The sequence below is a fragment of the Microplitis mediator genome, chromosome 6 (assembly GCF_029852145.1).
Source record: "Microplitis mediator isolate UGA2020A chromosome 6, iyMicMedi2.1, whole genome shotgun sequence".
Lineage (NCBI taxonomy): Eukaryota > Metazoa > Arthropoda > Insecta > Hymenoptera > Braconidae > Microplitis > Microplitis mediator.
The window spans coordinates 15,693,134-15,718,572 of NC_079974.1; the positions used below are offsets into that span (position 1 = coordinate 15,693,134).

Consider the following 25,439-nt stretch of genomic DNA (forward strand, 5'->3'; position numbering starts at 1 on the left):
AAGTTTAAAAGCCAAAACGGCATTCGACTTAATTACGCGTCCTTGCAACTTTCAAAATTTTTTTTTCAATTTTTTGATTTAAAATTCCTAAAACAATTGGAAAAGTCCCTAAAACGATTGGAAATAAAAAAAAAAAATTATAAGCCCTTTTGGAATCAATAGTGTGATATAATTAAAAATTATATTTTTTTGCTAAATAACTTCCTTGTTTTCTTAATTTTCTAAGCGGGAAGTTAAAAAGGTCTACCTCAGTAAAAATAAACATTATGTTTATTAACGAGATATTCGAGCCTGAAACATGAAAAGAATAGAAAAAAAAAAATTAAATATAAAATAGTAGCTGTGGTAAAATAATGAATTCAAAAAATTTTAGCTCATTTGTTTCTGAAAAAGCGCATTGGTTACAAGAAAATTTACAAACTATTGTACATGATCATTGATTGACAGAGACCTAGAAAACGGGGTCAATGGCTTGTGTAGGTGCTCAGATTCATCGAGCCCATCCACAAGCTTTTCACACCAAAGTACTCAAATAAAATGAATTGCGCAAGCTTCAATCCGAAAAACGATTAGCCCAACGCTGCCATGGTTACATTGTGCAAAAAACACAACAAAACTAATAATAATTCGTCATCTCTCCCTCTTCTAGTACCGTTTAAGGGTAATTGAATATGCATTGAAACTGGAAAACTCATAGGGTAGATAACAAGATACCCATTGCATGCTCACACGACAAGTTCATAAACCCGAGGATCGTTGACCGCTGGCGAAGCGGCGACAACAAAAATAACTATCAGCAACTGTTCAAAAGTTTTTTCCGTTCATTGCTCTCAATAAGTATCAATTATCCAGTAACAAGCTATACACCCTAAAGTTTTTTCTATTCGCTTTTTTTGTCTTTTTTTAGACACGATAAGTACAGAAACTCCTAATCAATAATTCATAGCAAACTACTACTCTCTACTTTGTAAGAGAAAATTTTGAAACTTTGTTTTGAAACTTGCGTGTACATTAATCATATTTCCATATGTCCTCTAAGTGAATGCGCGGGTGCACAAAAGCTCGCGTATACTCAACTTGATAATTTTTGTCATTAGTTTTCTGTCGTTATCAGATTCAATGAGACATACTTCAATAACAGGTTTGTACTCTCTATACTTAACTTTTTTTTTCAAAACTATATCTATATATTAGGGCGTTTTTATTTTTATACGAGTATTCAATTGCCTTGTAATTTATTATAATAGTAGATTCTAACAGGTGGATAACGATTTCACATATATTTTTTTTTCTTCATAAAAAGTTAAAGCTTTACATTTAATGACTTTATTGAATAAACTTTTTAATTGAACGGAAGGTAAATATGGTAGAATTGTTGTTGTTATAAATATTTTTAGTTGTTTTAATTTATAATTTATGTATTTTTACAGTACTATTGTAATTTTATTTTAATTGTGTAATGCTCTGATACGCGTAATATAAATAAAGTAAAAGTGGTTTGTGAAAAGCTTTCACCTTTTATTCTCGGCAAATTTTCAATTACATGTTATATTATGAAAAATGATATATCTGTCACTGGGGTTTTATTTGTGACAGTATAAAAAAAATGAAAGCATGCCAATTTTACACTCCAGTTCCTATAAAATAAGTACTGTGTTTTAATGAAAATTTAAAAACAAGAAACGTATTTAAAGGCTGCATAAATGAAACCTAAGTGACATTTCGTTAGTTCGTTTCAAAGAATACTGACTGTTAGAAAAAAAATTTTCATTAGATTAATTTAAAAAAATAACAATGAAGTGCTATTATAAAATATTAATTACGGTTATTTTTTTTTACATGTTTTTAATTGAGTGTAATGGTAATGCAATTTTTGGAAAAAAAGGCAAACCGTCGTCCTCTTCAATTTTGGTGGATGTCGCTAAAGAATTAGTGGAGAGATCGAAGAATTCAAATCAGGTAAAACTTTTGTTTATCAATTTTTTTTTTTTTCTAACTTAGAATATTAAAAATTTTTGTTAATTATTTAGGTTCTTAATTTAAATCTTTCGAATTTAATTATGCTGTTAATTTTAAAAACGATGGTGGTAGGAACGAGTTATATGGAAAATAGTGACTATAGAAATCGAGAACTCGAAGAAGGTAGTAATAGATAATATTTTGTTAAAGTACAAGGGCAACTCAGGATGTTTTCTGTTAGTCATTAATAAATGAATAATTATGTTAATTTAAATTGGAAAATAGTTTTTGTTTTATAAAAAGTAATTGCTTAAATAACTTTAAAATTAAAAAAAAAAAATGAACTGATTAATTTAGTAAATACTAAATATATCTGTTTGACCCTCGGACTAATGTACACGCAGTCGGAACTAACCTTATTTTTCGCAATAAATAGTCTCTGAATTACGTAAATTTTAGCAAAATTATTTGTTTTCAGCTAAATCTAAAATTTTTCCAAGTTATTGAGAGGGTTTCCCAAATTACTAGACTTTCTGAACTTACGAAATTATTAAAAACATTACTCTCACTAAAACACACGGTGCGCACTTTATCACTACCTAGACGCAACTCCGATTGATTTAAATAAGCGATTTAAATTTGATTTTAATAAAAATGAATTTTATTTCAAAAAAATTACGGTCATAAGTTCAATATATTTTTTTAAACTTACTACACGGAGAGAAATGTCAAGTAAATATGCTTATGCAGCATAGTAATAATTACATTACTCTATAGTTTGTATAAGCAGTCATATAAGAGCGGCGTGACACAAACTATAGAGTAATGTAATCATTACTCTGCTGCATAGGCATATTTACTTGACATTTCTCTCCGTGTAAAATGTTTTAATTTTTTTATTTCATAATTATTCAACTGTTAGAATAATTAATTTCTCTCAAACAAAAATTTTAACTCTCACTAATTATTGCTACGTTTAAATATTTACTCGAATTTTTACTATACTATAAATTTTACTAGTTATATTTATTTAACTAATTAATTTTTATTTCACAATATCAACTGAGTTTCCCTAATTAATTGTACGTTATTTATTAATTACTTTCATCAAATAATTAATAATTTTGTTTTCTTTTTTTTAAATCAAAATCAGAAAATATTGTGTCAGAAGATGAGATTGCTCTCGCACTAGGTTATATGATAGGTGATACCTGTCTTTATCGAGCAGCCTGTGAAGTACCGACAACAGCTAGACATTATTTACAAGCAATTGAGATGATAACACAGACAATAAATTTAATGCCACCGTAAAATAATTTTATATAATTTAAATAACTTTTCTGTAACCCATGCCGAAGAAAACGCCTCTAACTGGGTAAAGTCAGTCTTATAAAATTTTATATTGAAACAATTGGTCACACGAGTGGTTTAATATCTGTATTAAAACACTAATTTTTATATTAAACTACTGAATTTTAGTGAAATGGGCAGAGTTTATCTCTGCTCAATAATTCAACCCAATAACTTGTCTATCAATTTTGTCTCTTATGACGTCACTTTGAATTTAGCTACCTTATTTACATGACTAAAATCTCTAAGCTGCACGGAGAAAATTGTTGACTCAAAACCGACCAATCTTGAATCAGGAAGTGAAGCATCTAAAAATTTATTATGCTCTTATTAAAAATTATTATGCCGCATCACAATTATTATAATGTATGAAAGTAATTGTTATTAAAGCTTATCGATAAGTTTCTCGCGCGTAGTAAGTGTTGCGATACAGCATAATAATTTTTCGTATGAGCACAATAATTTTTTGGATGCTTCCCTTTCTGTTTCAAGTTTGGTCGACAGCATAATAAAAATTGTTAGGTTTTGAGCCAACATTTTTCTCCGTGAGCACATGCGCATTTAATTAATCAGCACACGCATGTGTAGATTGAGGCAATTTCAGCTAAATTTCATAACCTTACATATCTCTATTAATTGATACGACATAACAGCAAAGATGACTTTTTAACTTCCCACTCAGAGAATCGAAGATTTTCGAAAAACTCGGGGTTATTGTTTTTATTGAGTTAAGTTCTTTTAAGTGAATAGTTCTCAACAAAGTATTCAATTTCACCAAGTATAAATCTTTGTTAATAATAACAAAGTAAATTATTTTCATAACTATAACTGCATGACGCTGGCTTTAGACATTTAACGGCATTTTTCTTCGTGCATTCATTGCATAAACTGTTGTATAGTTGGGTTCGTAAAAGAATGAGCTTTCTTTCCACCATTTTTCTACAATCGTCATTACTGCACATGCGCGTTAGTGCAAATTTATGGACTTTATCATAGCCAAGTAGTGGGAAAAAAGCACATTTTTTTGCAGACTCAACTATATACATCTAGTGACATCGAGTATAATACCGATTCCACAAGATGTGTAAAATACTATTTTTTTTTAAATCAATTAACTAATCATATGAAAGTTATGATTAATTAACACTTTTTTCAAATTTTTTTCAGAAATCTTCGCCCTGATAAAAGTTATGAAAAAACAATCGCCGATTTTCGAAAAGCAATTGAGTATGGAGAATTGAAACAATGTCCACCTGAATATAGTTGTAAAAAAGACAACATTAAGAACTTTCTACGACCTGAATATAATTAATGAAATTATTATTTGACTGATAACTTTTTATTATTTTTAATTTTACATTCAAATTATATACATATTAAATTGAATTATTTCATTTTTTAATTTTATTATTATTATTACAATTAACTATTTTTTTTTTTGGGTTTTGTTTTCGATTTATGGAATGATTGATGTTAATATTATTTTTTTTATTAATTGCATGATTAAAATGAATGAATTTTATACTATAAAAAGCAATCTCCATTTTCACAATCGATACTGAGTAATTATTAGTAATTATAATTAATATAATTCATATTACAAATTTAATGTTATTTAAAACGACTCAATTAACATTTATAATTTACTAACTTTTCTTAAAGTTATTTTTTAAAAAAATTACTATTTATTGTTTCTAAATTATCGCGATAATTATCCGTTCAATTATGTAGGTCTTGAACCTTCGAGTTGTAAAACCTGCAATAGAAACGTGTAATTGAACACACGTATAAATTTATAAACGAAAATGATAATAATTAATAACCGTTAAAACAAGTGACTATTAACTAAATAAGACAAAGCCAGCGAACAAAATAAAACAAATAAATTACGCGTATTATCATGCGCTCAAAATAATATTAATTAGAACTATACTATTTTTGCATAAGTCAAAAATACTTGTATTAATTATACACTAAACTATAATTAAATTATTTAAAAAAAAATTTTTTTTTATTTAGACAGTCAGACATTATTATTTGTAAATATTAAAATAAAATCTATCGGGAAATAACAAAGAAAAAAAAATGGAAAATGGATGTATCATTAATAGCAGTATCACAGCAATTGCGCGGATAGCAATTGTAGGCAGTTAATGGACAAATTAAGGAAATAATTTATTTTATATGTACTTGGTCCGTGTGAGAGCGCTGCTGCCCATTGTAGGATCCATCATACGATTCCAATTTGTTTGCCCAACAACAAAACCAACTGCGCGCATTTTTTCTTGCTGTTTACGTTCCTCTAAATCAGCCCAACGGACCTATAAAGTTTTTATCATAAATTATTTTGTCAGAAGGGGGCTTTCAATATTTATTTTACTCACATGGGCCCGCATGAGCATAAAACGGAAGGTTATTTTTTGCACTGACGCAAATAAATGTGCCATTTTTAGAGAAAAATTTCAAATTCCGAACAAATAAAATTTCACTCGATACTTCTTACATACATATATATACATTTGCATGTGTCTGTGTATATTTATCTATGCATCATTCTTGTAGATGTAAAAGCGCATGCGTGTAGTTTACTTTTTAAGAAAGAAAGGGACATTCGTTAAGTCAGAAATTCTCCCGAGTGGGCCAGACCCTGCTGTGATTTATCTTAAAAAATCATGCGCCCAAAAAAACTCGAAGATTAGAGATCACTTAGTGATGGATGAGGGCAAATTTGTGCAATGGCATATCTGAAACCTTTGGGATTATAAGTGGAGGAAACCCTTCTTAGGGTATTGAGGTGAAATTGCATCTCACCACTAATCTATGCAACATGTCGAGCAGAGTTTCTTTATTTCCTGAGATGGTAGTAATGTTTCGCCCAAGAGAGGTATAGATTTATGGTGGTTGCTGGTGAGGCACCCACACGCAAGAAGATTTTTGATCTGATCATTGATCCCAGGGTAAGCTAATATGAGCTTATGCTTATATTTCGCTATTATTATATGGTGGAAAATACGGGTGTTACGAAGCACGTGTATGCCCAAAAAGGCACGGAAACGGACTCCTGTAAAACGGAGGTGGACTTCAGTCCCGTTACATTAATTAATTAACTCGGAAATTCCAAGAAATTTCCACTCCTTCGTAGACTAAACGTCCGAGTCAATGGGGCTCGGCTGTTACTGATAACTTCATACATTGAATGACACATTTTATTTGATGATTTAGGGCTCAATAGAAGGAAAATCTTGAAAAAATTTGTCGCGGTAATGTTGGTCACTTTATTAATGAGGCCGTTTATTATTTCGAGGTCGTTACCTCTCAGCTTTTCGACTTAGTGTCAGATTTCGAGCTCGAACACTAGACTCCGCGTGTTTACAATAAGACATACAAGGCAATAGTTTTTTTGTATATTACTACAGTTATTGGAGGATACAGTTATGCCCACTACTTTAGATCAAAAGAACATTATTACGAAAAAAAATATTATAATAGTCCGATTAGATTCGTAAATATGCAATTTTAATAAAATTTAAATGATATTGAAATTTTACAATTGGATTTTCCAGTTTAATGAATATACGTATTGTTTTTAAAGTACTTACGCGTTTTTTTCCTGTAGAATCTTCCCTGTCATAACAATCAGGAACTTGTAAAAAGTCTTCCATTGTCTGAGGTTTGCCGTCGTTTTTTCTTTTTGCCAAACCATCCAAACGATCTGTAATTAAAAACAAGTTCATTGATTATATTAACATTTAAATAACAAGTGAATTAGTCAGGCCACAGTAATTTTTAATGAAACAATCGATTATTGTTATAAGCCGCAGAATAAATTAGACAGAACTTAAATCATAAAACGATCAAGACAAAGTTTAATTAAGTCGCACTTCAAATAAAATAATCCCAGTAATTATTATCTGCACAATTAGTGAAAAATTCCGAGCAATAAAACAGCTGGTAAATAAATTATGAGCTGCACAAAGAAGTATTTAAGCTGTAATTACAATTACTACCGGTCGATTAATATGTAAGTAACAAAGTATCAATTAAATAATTCTCAAAGCGATAAAAATAAATAAATCATTACGGCGCGTGTGCTTCGTACTCAGAACTAATAATTATATAATTAAATCAATACTGAAAAATAAACTCACCTAATTTATCTTCGGCTTCCATTTTTTCCCACTTGCTCACGCCCTGTAAATAAATTAAATTTTATAGCTACATTTATATTTTAACAATTTATCAATTCTAATAGCTATAATGATACAACCACAACTACAATTATATCTTATTATATATTTACGGTGTATACATACATACATTAAGATCAAGTGTTGCTCACTTATCATATTAAATTACAAGGTATAGACATAAGTGGTTGGAATATAAACATCAAATGTACTATTCAACTTTACACATATTAAAATACAAGCAACAAGTGATACCTTCTATATATGATCGATGAATTAGTCTTATAGACGGAAGTAATTTGTATGCGATTAAAAATATAGTCTTCTTATCAACTATGCGCATTACTCTTTCAAATGAGTACTTTTAGCTAAAAAATGGTTCTATAACATTTTTTATATATTCATTTATTTATTCGGTTCATTGCAATTGACGAAAAATTTCGGAAGAGTAATTCAAATTTTTTTTAATTTCATACGAGATCATCTTATTCTAATGTGGAAAAATCTTGTTGTGGCTCTAGAAATTTGATGTATTTTTTTGTAACTTATTAAACTAGGCGGGTTGATAAAAAAAACTTGACAAAATCTTGACTATTGAATAAGTTGCGAAGATTTGGAAAAATGAAAAATCAGCGGCTCTAAAGGTGGAGCCCCTCGTTGCCGGTGGAGTTGAAGCAGAACGAAATCTTCCTGCTCCGTTTCCGCTCCATAGGTACATGGGACACCAGCCTAATCGTCATTTTGGTTTGACGAATCAACTGGCCAATTGATTTTCAATTTTTGAAACCATAACTTATCAAAAAATGAAGACTCTTGAGATTTTTTTGTCATTAATCTGCTGAGTTTAATAAGAGATTTATAAGAATCGTAAAAAGTATTTTTAAGGGTCAAAAATACGCAGTCAATTTACAAGAAATTTCGAATGTTTTTTTAAAGATAAACTTGTAAAATACTAGCCGAATTTATGCAAAAAATTCATTTAGAATTTTGTCTCGCTGTGGATTTGCCGAAATCGATCCATTGATTAAAAAAATATTATGCAGGAAAAGTATAAACAAAAAAATTTTTTTTTATATCTTATAATATTTATCATGAAAAACAAAAAATTGGGGCTTTACAAACTCAGAACTTTCCTCTCTTTAAAATCATAAATTTTTTTTTCATGATAAAATTATATGATATAAAATATCAAAATAACTATTCCTTTATTTGAAAATCCTTTACTTTGGACTTAAAGTAAAAACAAAACCATCTTTGCCTATAATGTCTTCCAAATAAACAAATAGTGTCGGAAGTTATTTTTTTTCACTGATAGAATTCATACCATCTTAAATTTGATGGAATTTCAAAGTTAAATAGAACATTCTTCAATAGATGACTTAAAAACTATTCAGGCGATGGCCTGGAACTTCTTTCGATGGGCTACATTTTGATGCAGGTACTACGAAATAATATAATGCGCTGGTAAATAAACATGGATGTTCGGTGAGGAAAAAGCATTAGCATTGTGGGTCATAGGCAAATTATGTTAGCGTACGAGCGTCAAATTCCATTCCATTTTAATAGCGTACAGCAGTATTTACATCGAGCCAAAAATAATGATTTTTTAGGTGAAGGGAAATAATATACGATTTATTTTTCAAACGCATATGTATAATATTAAATGTATCAACATATGTGTACATGAAAATACCAGTTGTTTTAGTACAGAAACACAAAAATTCCTTGGATAAGTCGTAAAAAATACGTTTCCACAGCAATGTGCAAAATTGTTGCTATGAAAACTTACCCTTAACAACAGTTACTACACAGAAAAAAAGTTAAGAAAATATTTTGGAAGACAAACGTTTTCGGAAATCAAGTCGATTTTTTTGAGCCAAGAGAATTCGTCTCGGTAAGAGATTTCTATTTTACCCAAGAAAATTTAAGTTTTCAAAAAAAATGTCTTGAATCAAGAATATTTACTTTCAGTCGAGAATTTATTTTTTCTGTGTAAGCAAAATTTCCATGACAATACTTTCTATAACAACGATTAATATACAGTCTAGTCGCGTTATGAACACGCTTACGGGGATGTAAGGGATGTAAGGGAATATAATTCTAAGAATTCTTGTACCCCCACTTCTGGTCAACAGTCGACCGCAGTAACTCACACTTCCCTACTTTACAAGCGTGTGTGTGTACATGATTATTTTCGGTCATGGAGGGAGAATGTCTTCAATAGAAATACAAGTCGACGGACTCATAACGAGCAGACTCATAATCCGACTTGACTGTAGTATTTATTGCGAAAATTGAATGTCAGTTGTTGACACAAGGTCATAAAACTATCGCTGATTTGAGAAGTAATAAAGGCGCAATTCAAACCCAAATAAATTAGTTCTTATAATTGAATATGTCAATCATAAAATAACATTTTTATTGAAAATCTCGAGCGCGAAGTCAACAAAATATCAGATTTTTAAATCAATCAAAAACATAATTAGTAATAAGAAATCTAACGTATATATTAAGCTAAATAAAAACATCGATTTTAATTTCATAAAAGTGAGAATAGAGGTATTACCAGTGAATTATCTTGTCCTTCTTGACTATCCTGGCTGTCTTCATTAGTATCAGTGTTTTTTTTATTATCGGGAATTGGTGAAACTTCTTCCATTTGTACCTTTAAATCAATAATGATAAATTAGCAATCAATATATCAAGCGCGAGAATATTTTTAAATTATCAAATTAAAAGGTAGATTACCTGCTCGATGGCTTCATCTTGTAGCAATGATGAGACATCTAGTATTTGATGATAATTTGGTGTCGGCTCGAAATAATCAATGATTCTGTTGATTTCATCTTCAGTTCGATTATGAATATTACGTTTTAAACAAATTTGAACGTCCATATCCATTTCACAAACGTATGCCTTTAAAAAAATTTATTTAATATGATTAAGATTCAGAAAATAATTATTGAAAAAATTAAGAAATATATATAAGGTTAATAAATTACCCTGAAGCCTTTCGATTTAGCAAAACTCCACATTTCTTCATAGTCTGAAATTTTTTCATTAATAGAATCGAGAATTATGAAATTGAAAAATCCGTCGACAATATTTTTTTTGAAAGCTTTGACTAGTGATGTTAAATAACTAGGCTCCATTCCATCCTCATACTCGTATACCATTTCCTGTAATTAAAAATTAATAATTAAATTATATTATTCATAAAATCATTGTAGCTGGTACGAATATTTTAAATGTCAATAGTAAATGCATACTAATTATGACAAAAAATTTCACCGACCTTATTAACAACTTTTTTTCCATTATCATCAGTACTTTCTACTTCTTTTTCAGTTAAAAAGTAATCGTCTAAACTGAGAATACGAGGCGCTGAACCTCCTTGTTCTAGTTCTTTATCCTGAAAAAAAAATTAATATTCTTTAGTATTCATAAGAATATTAATTTTATATAAATACAATATGTATTAATATTATTATAGATTTTTTGAAATTATCGATGAAATAAAAAAGTTAATTAATGACTATAACATTAATAAAAATTTAATTCAGTAGACTTGATTTTCTTCCGCTTTGTTTTTCTTCCGTTTAACCCTTTTTATGTCATTTCTGATCCGTCTGCAAAACCTTTTCCATACTGGCTTTGTGCGACTATACGTTTACCTGACAGTTCGTTTAACGTCAGTGTATAGTAAACTATGTACTCAAATATTAATTTTCATAAAAATATTAATAACTGGTAAACTACGATCTTTACAGACTAATCTTTGCAATTCAAAATGTTACTTATTTTACAACGTATAATTTTTTAATTTATCATTTTTCCGTATTCTAGTAGTTTATAGATATATTTAAAGAAATAAATTAAAGAGTAGTGAGAACGAATCGAACTACTCGTTTGCACTTTTGGCTCAGCGGCAATTTTTATCTCTTCCGCTCTTACTATTTTCGCATTATTCAGTGAACCTAAAGATCTGATAAAGTAGATATTAACATTTCGAAGGAAAATGTTTCAGAAAATTGTAGTGAAAAAATGGTTAATAACAGTTTTGATAGTGCTTTGGACAAAAGCAATAATATAAATATGTTGTCAATTAATCTATGTAACAATAATTTAAATAATGTTAGTAATCTTATAACGGATGCATTGTTTACTCGTTCGTAATGAAACGAATAATTGTACATGTACTACAACACTTGACCAGTCTGCCCCACTATACAGGCTAACCATGGTATGTAATCATTTGGTCAACAGCAGTGAAAGATCCTTAGACTTATTCGGATTTAATCAACCCCTATCGACTAAAGCCTTAGCGTCTGTTCTAACATCACTTAGAGAATGATAAACCCTATTTAAAGTACTGTAGTAACTTGAGATTTTGATAGTATCACTGAGTTAACGTAATGTATGTAAACTTACAGTCTAAACTTACTTTGCAAATATATTGTCATATTGCTATTTTATATTAGATCTATATAATACGCTTGAACATAGTTATCACTCTATAATATTAAGTGACCCTGTTACTGCTGTAAGCTGTTGAGTTTTTGTATGAGAAATAAATAAAGAAATTCTATCATATAGATATGGCTGGAACAAAATTTTTCTTATTCTCTTAATAATATAGATTAGATATTAGAATATTATACTGTGTTCCTTACAGAACCTTAATTCTTGCACAAACACACGTAACAATCACACCGACGGATCCCCATTACCAATTATTACGTCTTTCAATCTCTCGATTTTCTTCCAAATATCCCCGAAGACATAAAGAAAATCGAGTCTACTGTACATTTAAATAATTTAATTAAATTAACCTTAATGAGTTTAGCAACAAAAGATTTTCCACTTCCAGGTGGTCCTCGCAGGATGATTGCTATTTTTGGTGGTCGGTTCTGACGACCTGGTGGAAACAGTAAATCATCAACCATCGTGAGATTTGATGTCTTCGCCAATTCCATTGTCCTAGGCGGTGACTTTGATTCAAATTTCGAAGCATCTTGACTGTAACAAAACCAACCGCTTGCTATTAAAAATAATTCATACATTAAATATATATATTATAATTATAATTATAAAACTCGCTAAGCATTGATGTCACAAAAAATACAAAACTGGTTAAATCGCACTTAAATATCAGGTGCAATGTAAACGTAATATAAAAATTTATCGTGTAAACATATGATGAGAACTGATCGTTTTTATATTTTCAGATTTAATAATCATGGGTTGATTTATTTCAATAGCTTCTTAATAATTATCGCTTAATTTGAGGAAGTGTAAACAATAAAACGGAGAGAATAATAATGGACGATAGAGTACGTAAATTTAAATGCAATAGATTTGATTGCAATAATAAATAAATTACATAGAAAATGGTATTAAAAAATACTGATTGGTGTAAAACGTCAAAAAATGGAAACTTTCATTTTAATGATGAGTTAAAATAAGTGATGATTTAAAATCGTGCATGGTTGGCATTTTTTATGCTGTTATAATCATTATTAATTATATTAATTAGTTACTTAATAAAAATCGCTTTGAATAATTGCTTGAACGCATGATCATTGAATATGTTTATGAGTTTTTAGAAGCACATTTTTAATTTATATATTTGTTTCTAATATTTTTTATGAATAATTAATTATACTATAATTGCGCGCAATGCGCAGCAATAACTTAAAAAATGTGACTAATTCTCACTTTCATTTCCAATGAAAATAATAATTATTATCACTATCATATTTAATAAGTATGTAGTAATGAAAAAATATTTTTATTTGTTTTTCCAAAAATCTCCTTGTCAAAAATTTATTTTTAAAGGATGTAAAATGTAATTTTTGTTTATGGCAATTAAATATATCTTAATATACCGAATAAATTTATCGATGACGTTATGAATGACAGACACACTTGTATAGAATCAGCAGTTTGGCTTAGAGAATATTTGATAACTTATTTTATATCGACCAGATGTTAGAAAGCAATTAATCAATAATTGTCAAGTATTAAGATCAATATAAATCATAGTTGTGTAATACATTTTGTATGTAAAAATAACATTATAGCTATTAATGTTTAGTAATTTTGTTGAATTAATATCATAAAAAATTGGCATGTTGAATTTTTTTAAGTATCTTGAGGAAAAAAAAAAATTATCTATATTGATATTAGCTACAAAAAATTTATTATAATTGATGTTAAAAATAGTGACATCATATATATAAAAATAATTTTGTAACTAATATTTATACGGATTATATATTTTTTTTCGTACACAGAAAAAAAATTTATCTTGAGTCAAGAAAATGTTTTGTCCGAGAAAACTGAGGCTTTCAAAAAAAATTTTTTGAATCAAGAATATTCATCTTCAGTTGAAAATTTTTTGTTTCTGTGTACAAATTTTTAATATCAATTTAAAGTCTATTAATTTTAATGGGAGTTATTGTTGTGTTTTCTTCAGGCAAATGCTCATAATCATAAGCCATCATCTAATAGTATTAGCGGAAGACGGAATATTTGTAAAATTAAACGATTTGCAACCAATTGAACCAAGAAGAAGTATCCGATTCATTAGAATATGACATCCGATTTAGACTACAAGAAAGCAGATGGGTTTATATTTTCTTTGGAATGGATCTTATCTCAACTAAATAATTCAAATGATGTTGACAGTAAAATTCAATTTTCTGTAGCAATCGTCACACAATAATTTTCATCATAGAAAATTTAGCGTTGATAAATAATTTTTTCATGACAACTTTTTTTTTTCGTATTGGCTGTCTCATATGGGCCACGGGCCAATATGACAACTGTTGCTGAAACATTTCGATAACAACTCTTGCCAAGAAATTTATATGACAATCACAACAATGGAATATCGAAGCAATCATTTTTAAAAAATTTCCAAAACAATTGTCGGGATGACAAAATTTTGAAACGAACAAGTCATTTTATACTTAATTTCTAGCTTTGAAAACTGTTAATAATAGTCCAACATTTCTAAAAATTCATCAGATGAGACATCAGTATTGTATATAATTGCATGTTAGTACACCAATTATCGTACATGAAAACGTTGGTGATCAAAAAATTGTTGATCACAAAATTTAACTAGACGATATTTTACAAACGAATAAGAGAATTTCGACTTTTTTTTTCAATTAATAATACTCATTTTAAATGAAAAATAAATTAAATTTTAAAAATTGATCAATTTAGAAATTTCAGAATAATTAAATCACCAATATAAAATTTATTTCTTATACCTGTTATAAATAATTCAAAAATTAAAAAAATTGACCGATTAATTTTTAAATTTATCTAAAACGAGTAAAATAAATTGAAAAAAATTTTTTAAAATTTGCTTATACATAACACCTAAAATAACTACAAGAACTTTAAATATTTTATCAAGGTCGCAGTACACGGAAACGTCAATACAAAAAAGTTACAAAATTGGCTCAAAAAATTAGCCAAATAACTTTTTTTCATCAATAAAATCTCTTGATAAATTTACGGCGACTATTTATATTAAATATAAATATAAATATAAATAATCAATTAAATTTCAGTCTGCATAATTTTATACAGAAATAATATATATATAATTAAAATGATTACAAAATAATTTGTAATGTAATGATCTTAATAAATGACAAAAAAATATTAATTAATTAATCAACTTCTAACGTTATGGTTTCGATAAAAAATAGATAAATATTATCTGAGACAAAGCTCTGCATCTATTTGATTACTTTTATCACCAAGACAAGTCTATCAGTTCAAACATCATACTATCATAAAAATAAAATTATTCTATGATAATAAATCACATAAAAAGTCATACCTCGATTCCTGATTAGTTGAGTCGGCGAAATTGTTTGTGGAATTCTCCTGTCGGCTTACATTTCCTTTAGATCTATTAACATCGACACACACTTTCATTCATCCATGTTTCACATTTGAAAACGTTATTTTTTTATATATAATATATAAAAAAGCACATTCTCTTTAGATTTTTGTATTATAATAATTGAAATTTTGAAGCTTTATTGGTAAGAAAAGAAAAATAATTCCGCGAAAATTCAATTTTTTTTTTTACCAATCAAGATTTAAAATTACAATAATTAATAATAACAAAATAACAATAAAAATAAAATTATTATCTAATATTTTTACCTTTCTTCATCTTTTTTTATTTCAGTATTAGTATCCTTTTGAGTTCGATTCGACTTATCACGTGTCCTGTCTGTTAATACGTAAACAAATAATAAAAATAATTATAAATTATAAATATATAAGTATATAAAAGAAAAAAAAATTATATATAATAAAATATTATTAATATTTAATATGAAATTACCTTCGCCAGCATTTTTTCGTGCAGTCTCTTCGCTAAGTTTTTCGATTTCAATTTCCCAAGATGGCTGACGATCTTTTTTATCCCGGTGATCCTTATGATCCTTTGAATCTTTAGTATCCTTATGGTCTTTAGAATCTTTCGAATGCCCAGAATGATCCTTGTAATGTCCTGAGTCCCGTTTTCCTCGGTCACCACTTCTGTCTCTACGACTATCTCGTCTATCTTCCCAACTACTTAGTCGTCTGTCTTCTCTTCTGTCGTCGCGACTGTCTCCTCGTCTATCTTCACGACTTTCTCCTCTTCTATCGTCCCGGCTGTCTCCTCGTTTGTCTTCTCGACTGTCTTTTCCACGATTATCCCTTCGATCTTCTCTATCTCGTGACGAATAATGGTCACTAAATCTCCTGCGTTCTTCATGTCTCCAAACATGAGTTGGTTCTGTTCTAAGATTTTTATCAGCTTTTCTTGATCTATTCTGGCGTTCTTTGTAAGCTAAGAATCCATCATTGTATTCTTTAAGATTGTGTTCATTATCAACCCAGTGTTTAAAGTCCATTCTTGGATAAATTTCATGATCAGGAACAATCGGTTTCAATCTACCGTGACCGTAATCGAAGCATTGTACTGGTGTAATATAATCTTGACCAGTTGGACGACGGATATGACCATAATCTGTTACCTTTGATGGTTTGTAATCATTAAATACTTCATTAGGTGCTCCATCGCCGTGATTATAATTAAATTGCTTTTCAATACAGAATGATGGATGCATAGGCCCATCGCGTCTATGACCAGGTTGACTTCCCATGCGTCGTGAAAACGAATTATCCATTTGTAATGAAGGCTTATTAAAGCCAGATTGCATGTCATTGGGGCCCTGCATTGGTCCAAATGAAGATGAGAAAGGTCCAGGCCCGGATCCAGGAGCTGGCCCTAATAATGATACAGGATTATCACGAGGAGAAAAATCATTTATAGGGAAGTTTGATCGCATTGGATGATCTCTCTCTGGACCCAATGGTGGCCCTGATCCGGGTAGAGAATTCAGACCAAAAGGTCGATTTGATGAATCTAGAGGACTGTCTTTTAATATTTCATTGCGAGGTTCATTCAATAATCCTATTGGCGGATCAAATTTAACGGATAAAAGTGATGGAATTTTTGGTTGCTCAACAACACTTGGAATAGGGCCGAAAGCTTTTTCATTGAGTCCACGAAGTGGAGCGGGTTTATCAACACAATGTGATCCAAATGGCAGATCAGTAAATTCGCGTACATTGAACGGTGGTCCAGTGTTTTGTGGACGAAAACCGAAATCGTCGGGTCCTCGATTATTCAAGAATGGCTCATTAAGATTCCTCATGTTAAAAAGATCATCGTTAAGTCCACCAGGGCCTGTAAGTAATGAATTGCCTCTTTGATTATTCATAGACTGAGGACCAAATGGTGAAAATTTATTGTCACCTTGATCTCTAGGCCCAAATGAATCGGGCCCTTTAGGTCCAAATGAATCAGAACCTCTGAAATTCGAAGAGTCAGGCCCTCTAGATTCGAACGGATCAGGTCCTCTAGGTCCAAATGGTGCGGGTCCTCGAGGCCCAAATGAATCTGGGCCTCTGGGTCCAAAAGAGTCATTACCTCTTGGTCCGAACGGTTCAGGTCCTCTAGAACCAAAAGAGTCAGGCCCTCTTGGCCCGAATGAGTCAGGTCCTCTTGGTCCAAACGGACCGGGTCCTCTGGGTCCGAACATACCAGGTCCTCCGGGTCCAAACGAATCAGAGCCCCTAGGTCCAAACGAATCAGGCCCTCTAGGTTCAAACGAATCAAATCCTCTGGGTTCAAATGAATCAGGCCCTCTTTGTCCAAATGGCGCAGAACCTCTAGGTCCGAATGAATCAGGTCCTCTGGGTCCGAATGAATCAGATCCTCTGGGTCCAAACGAATCAGATCCTTGAGGACCAAATGAATCAGGTCCCCTAGGTCCAAAAGAATCAGGTCCTCTAGGTCCAAAAGAATCAGATTCTCTAGATCCAAATGAATCAGATCCTCTAGGGCCAAATGGATCAGATCCTCTTGGCCCAAATGAATCAGATCCTTTCGGTCCAAATGAATCAGGTCCTTTAGGTCCAAATGGATCAGATCCTCTCGGTCCAAATGAATCAGATCCTTTAGGTCCAAATGGATCAGATCCTCTCGGTCCAAATGAATCAGACCCTTTAGGGCCAAACGCATCAGAGCCTCTAGGCCCAAATGAATCAGATCCCCTAGGTCCAAATGAATCAGATCCTCGAGGTCCAAATGTGTCAGGTTCTTTGGGTCCGAATGGAGCGGGCCCTTTAAGTCCAAATGGATCAGGCCGTCTAAAGTCAAACGAATCAGGGCCTTGAGGTCCAAATGTATCAGATCCTCTAGGCCCGAATGAATCAGATCTCTTAGAGTCAAAATTAGTAGTTTCTCTAGATTCTCTTAGATCAGAATCTTTAGCCTCAAACGATTTTTGCTCTTTATTGCCGAAAGAGTCAGATCCAGTATCTCTTTTTTCAAAAGGTCGATCATTGGAACTAGAATCAAAGGCTCTTGCTTGTTCTTTTGTTTCATAAGTTCTATTGACTGGACCTAAGTTCGGTAACTCAGGTGGTGGCTCCATATTGAGATCTTCCGGTTTTGGATCATTTTCACCCATAAATGGCAAAACATCTAATTTTTTTTCAGGTTCCGTAAGTTTTATGGTCTGACTCTTAAGAGTTTCATCATTTGGAGCAGAATTATTTGACTCTGTTATTCTTTCAGCAATCGGGAAAGAAGTTTCAGCTACAGTATGATCTTTGTCAAGGGGACGATTTTGCATGATCTGAGGATCCATCCACGGTGGCACATCCATACCCGGGAGGCTCGGTATAGACTCTGTAACGGATTTACTTGTGTTTTCATTTTCATTAACTACAGGCAACTGTTTTTCTTCTCCGGGTAACTGGTTACTTATTAGCGATGAATATCCTTCCTTCATCAATGAATGTTCTTCAGACACAGGTGGACGTCCTTCTATCAAAGATGGTCGTTCTTCTATTCCTGGTTGACGTCCTTCTGTCATCGATTGACGGTTGTCCGTCATTGATTGACGATTGTCTGTCATTGATTGACGGTTGTCCATCATTGATTGCCGATTATCCGGCATTGGTTGACGGTTGTCCGACATTGACTGCCGATTGTCCGGCATTGATTGGCGATTGTCCGGCATTGATTGGCGGTTGTCAGTCATTGATTGGCGATTGTCCGGCATTGATTGACGTCCTTCCATCAAAGGGGGTGGTTTATGGAAATCAGCTTGTGTTAAATCTTCTTTAGGAGGTGTTTTTGATCGACTCATGAAATTTCCAAACCCACGATCTTTGCCAAAATCAGAATCAGATCCTCTCAGTCCAAAATCTCTGCCACGAGGACCAAAATCGTTCGATCCACGTGGTCCTGTATTATCCGAACGATCATTGAAGTCGTCAGATCCACGGTGACGGAAATCAGATCCTCGAGAGCGAAAATCATCACGAAATCTATCTCTGTCTCTGTCTGGGTCATTATTAGGAGCAAAAGATCCTGGACCTCTGGAATTGTCAGAAAATGATCCTTTATTATCAGAGAAAGAACTTCGGCCAAAGTCATTAGAACGATTTCGAGGCAAAAATGGTGAATCACCAGTAATTTTTTTGAAACTATCACTTAAAGAACCGAAATTAGTGTCGGATTTATCAGGTGCCAAAAAGGAACCTGATGGTTTGAATACATCCATAGCAGATCGTCGCTTTTCCATTAATTTTTTAAGTTCTGGTGGCATGTCATCAGACGAATCAAAACGATTATTATTATTATTATTATTGTTATTATTATTATTATTTCTACCTTGATTACGATTATTTGAGTTACCAAAGTTGTCTCTTCTATCTGATCCTGAATTAAATCTATCAGAACCAAATCGATCATCATTAAATTTATTGTTACCAAAGCGATCTTCCGAATCCATCGATCCTCGATTATTTGGTCCTGACCCGCGATCAAAACCAGAGTTAAACGAATCCCTATTAGATCCTCCAAATCGGTCTTGATCTCTCGATTTTCCATCATCTCTCGAAAATCTATTGTCACCAAAGTTTCTATCGTTTGATCGATCTTTAGATCCAAACGAATCTCCTGAACGATAATCATTCGATCGATTATCGGATCCAAAGTCCCGACCTTGTGGCCCATCGCGTCTGAAATTGGAGTTATTGCGATCACCCGAAAAATTATTGCGATCGTCTTGATTAAATCGGTTTGAACCACTGTCACGATTGAATGAATCATTGGATCGAAATTGCCCATTACCATCTTGGTTTTGACGATTATTTGAATCATTTGAACCGAAACGATTGTTGAATGATTGATCATTTCTAAATGGCACATTTGAGTTATCATCAGATTTAAATGGCGCATTCTGATTTCCTGATGATCCTCCGGATGATGGTTGAGAAAATGTATTTGTATTGGACGGGAATCCCGGCGGTGGTTGAGAAAAATTGCCAAGTGGATTGGCCGGTGGAGCCATTGCTTGATTGTAGCCAAGTGGATTTGGAGCAGCACCTAGCTGTTGAGTTGGTGGTGGCAGTACTGGAGGTGGATAACTTGTGTACGGCGGAACACCCATGGCAGCCATGTTATATTGAGCCCATTGTTGAGCAGCCCAAGCTTGTTGACTTACGTCAGCTGCCATCGGAGCTGGAATTCCCGGCATTACTGACTGCGCTGTTGTCTGTACTGGTAAATTTACCGAAGTCACAGTTGATGTTGGTTGACTACTTTGAACAGATGGTGCTTCTTTACCAGACAACCCAAGTGTTTTTCCAATACCCAATAAGTTATTGATCAATCCTTGATTTTCAGTATTTGATAATATATTAAGTAATTTATCACCACCAGGTAATGATTTTTTCTTTTCAGCTTCAGCTTTAGCTTTTTGCGCCTCTCGTTTCTTTCTCATTTGTTCACGCCGCTCAATTAATTTTTCCCGCCATGATGTCCATTTTGCTTCGTACTGCTTGTACTGTGCCTAAAGTTGAACGTCAAACTTGACATGATTACTCAAAATAATTTATCGAATACACGTTTACATAATAAATAATATTGATAGTCAATTATACAGAAATGATCAAAAATATTTTATTGATAAAAAAGAATATATACCAATATATTAGCTGGTGAAAAAAAAAAAAAACAGCAACAATAACTTACCTTGTCCGGATGATTAGCATTCTGTTGTTTCCACTTATTAAATTGTTCTTCCCATTGTTTAAATTGGGCGTCAAATGTTTTTTCAGCATCAGTGAGTTCATCGTCTTCACTCTTGGATTTTTTAGCACTACTAGTATTGAGAAGATCATTAGCACTACGTTTAATACCGGTTAAATCATTATCAGACGGCGGAGGATTGTCAGGGGGTGGTGGTGGTTGCCCAGGTGGCAAGGGAGGATTTACGTTTGTTTTAAACGAAAATGGAAAGTTATTGTGGGTAGGCGGGGGTATACCAATGTTTTGGTTTATATTTTCAGGTGGCAAAGGTGGTTTAGTCGAAAAATCTTCTTTAGGAAGTGGAGGCGGTTGCAATGTTGAAATACCAGTGATACTTGACATCTGTTTCATAGATTCTTGATACTGAAAAAAATATTTATTTACTTATTAACGTCAATAATTAAATTAACCAACTGATGATTATTATATATATTTTAAATTTATAAAAAAAAAATGACAATTTTGATTTCAATACAAGTGATACTTTTTACTGATAATTTTATAAATTTAATAAAACTAATCCAAATTCATAGTTTTCTTTCATTTCTTTTTGTTCTAATAAAAGATTTTAATTACAAAAAAATAAATTAAAAGAATAATATTTAAATTTCTCCAATTAAAAAATACGTCTTGTACCTTTGCACCATATTGTGCTTGCCATTGTTGATATTGTTGCTGCCATTGTTGCCATTGGGCCCAATTTTGTTGTTGAGCTGCGGCCCATTGTTCAGCCGTATATCCGCTAGGAGCCTGTTTTTAATTTTACAACTCTTTAGTAAGAGAACTGACTTTTTTACCATACATTTATAATTCAAGCATTAAATAATTACAATGATCTAAGACATTGTCCATACAAAGTCATAGTCATTTATTATTAAAATCTCCCTTAGCATTAAGGGGATTCTCAGACAGTGCCTCTAGTTTTTTAAAATATTCAATGACTTTCAGTTATAATGACCGTATTAAAATTTGGATAGTTAATTTTAAAAAAGTTAAAGCATTAATTGAAAAAAAGGCTACACAATTACAATTTCGCCGACACATAGATTTTTAAAGAAATTATTTACAGTTGACATCAATTAGGAGTTAAACGAAATTTGGAAAATTAATTTCAGTAAAATCTTCACGTCAATTTTATATTTCGAATTTTCAAATTTTGTAGGCTAAAATTTATTCAACAAATTTCGTTTGGCTCCTAATTGATAACAACTGAGTAATTTTTTTTTAAATCTGTTGTTTTTTAAATCCTTTGTCCTTTTTTCTGGATCTTAAGCTGGGAGTCAATACAAAACTGGCTCGTTAGGATCCTATCTCACTGAAAGGTAAAGGAATTGAAAGAAGTTTGGATGAAGTTAAAAGGCAGTTTAAGATCATGGATCTACAAATGCGTCGTAAATACTAGATTTCTGCTTCTTCCATAAAGTAATCAATGGTGTGATTGACTCACTTGAAATATTAGCACAGGTGTCTTAATATACCGAACAAAACCCTACGAGAAAGGCTGCTATGGACACCAACCACGAATAAAAATTACGTGTTGAATGGATCCAAACAAAGAATCTTTAAGCTAGTCAACGAAGTTTCTACAGAAGTCAGTATCTTTGATAATTCATACAAGAAATTAAAATCTGAAGTTTTCAATTACACTTGGTGACATTAATTTGTACCAGTTCGTATTACCCTTGGCTCGATATTTCAGTACATTTCCCGTGGAACCATTGAGCCGAGGGTATCATGTTCTAGTACAAATTAATGTCGCCAAGTGTACATAATTATATGTGAGCAATAATATACATTAACAATTTTAGAAAGGACTGTGATTTAATTTATAACCTCGGGAAAAAAAGTTTAGATCTGCATTTTGTCTATATCTGCACGGAGAGAAATGTCAAGTAAATATGCCTATGGCAGCATAGTAATAATTTCATTACTCTATAGTTTTTATAAGCAGTCACATAAGAGCGGCGCGACACAAACTATAGAGTAATATAATTATTACTATGCTGCATAGATATATTTACTTGACATTTCTCTCCGTGTGCCCAGATGAAATTAGATCAGTTCAAATCTAGACAGGCTGATTTTTAAACAGAAAATTATATCAGCATAGTATGTGTAATCTAAACAGATCAAATCAGATCTGTTCATACTTATTTATACATAAAATTTGATCAGATTTGATCTAGGCAAATTTAAACTTTTTTTCCCGGGTAATATGTATAAATTGTAAAATGCAGATAGCGTAAATAAATAAAATTTAATACATTCATTACAATTGAAAGTCATGAAATATTTAAAAAAAATGGGAGACACTGTCTGAGAATGCCCTTAAGATAAAAAATAGCATCAAATACTTATAAATATTATACTTATTAAGAGTAACAAAAAAAAATACTTACTGGTTGATTATAATATTGCATATATGCTTGCATTGTTGCCATGGGATCAGTGCCAGAAGAAGGATAACCTGGAGCCGCTGGTGGTTGTGGCATCGGTCCAGCAGCTGGACCAGTCGGTGGCACTTGCCATTGACCCCAACTTTGCATTGTTTATTTTCTTTTTTTGTTATTTGTTTATTGGCTATTGGAAGTTCTCAGTACTCTAGCTTATGCGTTTTTTCGATCTTCACTTAATGCTTAGCTAGAGCATGTTGAGGACGTTTTTAAGGGATGCGGTGTCCAATAGGACGCTATTTTAGGTGCGGAGAAAATTCTTATTACAAATACTCCAGTCGCAATAATAAACGTCATAAAAATTAATGTTATATTATACAATAATGCTTATAAAAACAGACACATGAGAAATATCTACAAAAGTAGAAACTAATTGGTTATCGTAACACAAAAGTTTTAATTTTTTTAATGTAATCGGGGCATTCTCTATTTATATTGAGTATTGTTTTTCTTAAAAAATATATCCTAACTATCAAGAGAAGAATAAAAATAAAAACCACAGCTCATAAGTTATGATCTGAGGAAATTAATCAATAAAAAAATAAGATTTTTCAATAATGCAGCAAATTACCCTTTGTTAACAAAAGGAACGCGCACTAGTTTTTCAAATTTCATTAGTTAATAATTTATAATAATAATTATAACATTGTATTGTTATTTAATAAGTAGCAGAAATTACTACCAAGCAGCTGCACTCTTTTAAAATAATAAAATAGAGTGAAAAAAAAAATCACGAGACAGCTATAGAGTAATTTCTATAAGCCGATGATACAAATCTAAAATAAAAATAATTTATAGTCTGTACTAAACATCAATCAAAACTTTAAATTACATAATACAAGATATTAATAAACCAATAAAATTTGTTTTCATATATTTTATCACTGTATGGTTAATCATTATAATAATAATAGTAATTGTAATTATTATTATTCTATAAACGAACAAATTTTCACGGTTTCTTACAAATATATTTTCTCACATAAAATTATATTTTATTTGAATATTTAAACTCAATTATCGGTACTTGGAGATTTAAGTACTCGAGGCAAATGTTGTAATTGCAAATAATAAATAAAATTAAACAAAAACAGACAAAATATTTAATAGTGTTTTAAAAATGTTAATTAATAATTTATTAGAATAAATAAATAATATTTAAAATACGAAGTATTAAAACTTGCTACAGTAAGTATTAGTTATTTATGTAAATAAAAAATTAATTAATTGATGAGTGATGTTTTTATCGAATAATTATGTTGTTTTAACATTAATGTATCCATAGTTGTATCGATTTGTTGGATATAGAGCATTATACTTCTAGTGTCTTTGCTAAATAAATTTACCACCATTATTGGTTGGGGTTCACATCAGTACGAGGAAAAAAAAATCAAACGCCAATACATCGTAAACTAAATTAAAGCTTCGTACTTTGCTGACGGTATGTTTAATTTATTATTAACTAATTATTTAAATAGATACTTACATTTTATATGAATTATCTTCGGTGGAGAATTATTTAACACCTCGATAACCGGATTTATTTCATGCGGTATACCGTAAACATGTAGGAACGAACGAGCACTAATTTTTTTTCTCTATATTTTCTATTACTATCCATTTTGCTGTGATATTGGACATGGTAACTGGAGTTGGTACCATTGTTTGACGTAGACAGGTGACAACTTTGACAACATTTTAAAAGTAAATTTAATATTCAGAAATTGAATTACTCTGTCGATAATAAAGTTGCTGATGGTAAGATAAATAAACTTTTTGAATGAGTGTGAATGT

General features: G+C 31.2%; 2 protein-coding genes across 2 annotated transcripts; one reads left to right on the top strand and one right to left on the bottom strand.

The window, feature by feature from the left end:
* Positions 1 to 552: 552 nt before the first annotated feature.
* Positions 553 to 4,732, top strand: LOC130670197 (uncharacterized). The gene is made up of 4 exons (XM_057473453.1): positions 553 to 1,959; positions 2,031 to 2,142; positions 3,113 to 3,266; positions 4,477 to 4,732. The coding sequence occupies exons 1-4, from the start codon at positions 1,795 to 1,797 to the stop codon at positions 4,619 to 4,621; spliced, it is 576 nt and encodes a 191-aa protein (XP_057329436.1). The 5' UTR covers positions 553 to 1,794; the 3' UTR covers positions 4,622 to 4,732.
* A 13-nt stretch (positions 4,733 to 4,745) lies between these two features.
* On the bottom strand, positions 4,746 to 25,294 carry LOC130670181 (uncharacterized). The gene is made up of 16 exons (XM_057473432.1): positions 25,132 to 25,294; positions 23,592 to 23,881; positions 21,829 to 21,942; positions 21,136 to 21,555; positions 15,877 to 20,953; positions 15,693 to 15,762; positions 15,361 to 15,432; positions 12,329 to 12,515; positions 10,792 to 10,908; positions 10,499 to 10,675; positions 10,245 to 10,412; positions 10,063 to 10,161; positions 7,458 to 7,500; positions 6,909 to 7,021; positions 5,500 to 5,630; positions 4,746 to 5,065 (listed from the first exon to the last, which is right to left on the bottom strand). Exons 2-16 carry the CDS (start codon positions 23,736 to 23,738, stop codon positions 5,029 to 5,031), a joined length of 6,972 nt encoding a protein of 2,323 aa, XP_057329415.1. The 5' UTR covers positions 23,739 to 23,881; positions 25,132 to 25,294; the 3' UTR covers positions 4,746 to 5,028.
* Between the last annotated feature and the right edge of the window lie 145 nt (positions 25,295 to 25,439).

Excerpts from the sequence above, each read along its gene's own strand:
- LOC130670197 (XM_057473453.1), top strand. The coding sequence starts at position 1,795 with ATGAAGTGCTATTATAAAATATTAATTACGGTTATTTTTTTTTACATG. Across the intron at positions 2,143-3,112 it reads AAATCGAGAACTCGAAGAAG|AAAATATTGTGTCAGAAGAT; the intron begins GTAGTAATAGAT and ends AATCAAAATCAG. Across the intron at positions 3,267-4,476 it reads ACAATAAATTTAATGCCACC|AAATCTTCGCCCTGATAAAA; the intron begins GTAAAATAATTT and ends AATTTTTTTCAG.
- LOC130670181 (XM_057473432.1), bottom strand. The coding sequence starts at position 23,738 with ATGCAAAGTTGGGGTCAATGGCAAGTGCCACCGACTGGTCCAGCTGCT. Across the intron at positions 15,433-15,692 it reads ATAAAAAAAGATGAAGAAAG|ATCTAAAGGAAATGTAAGCC; the intron begins GTAAAAATATTA and ends CGATGTTAATAG. Across the intron at positions 12,516-15,360 it reads TCAACTAATCAGGAATCGAG|TCAAGATGCTTCGAAATTTG; the intron begins GTATGACTTTTT and ends GTTTTGTTACAG.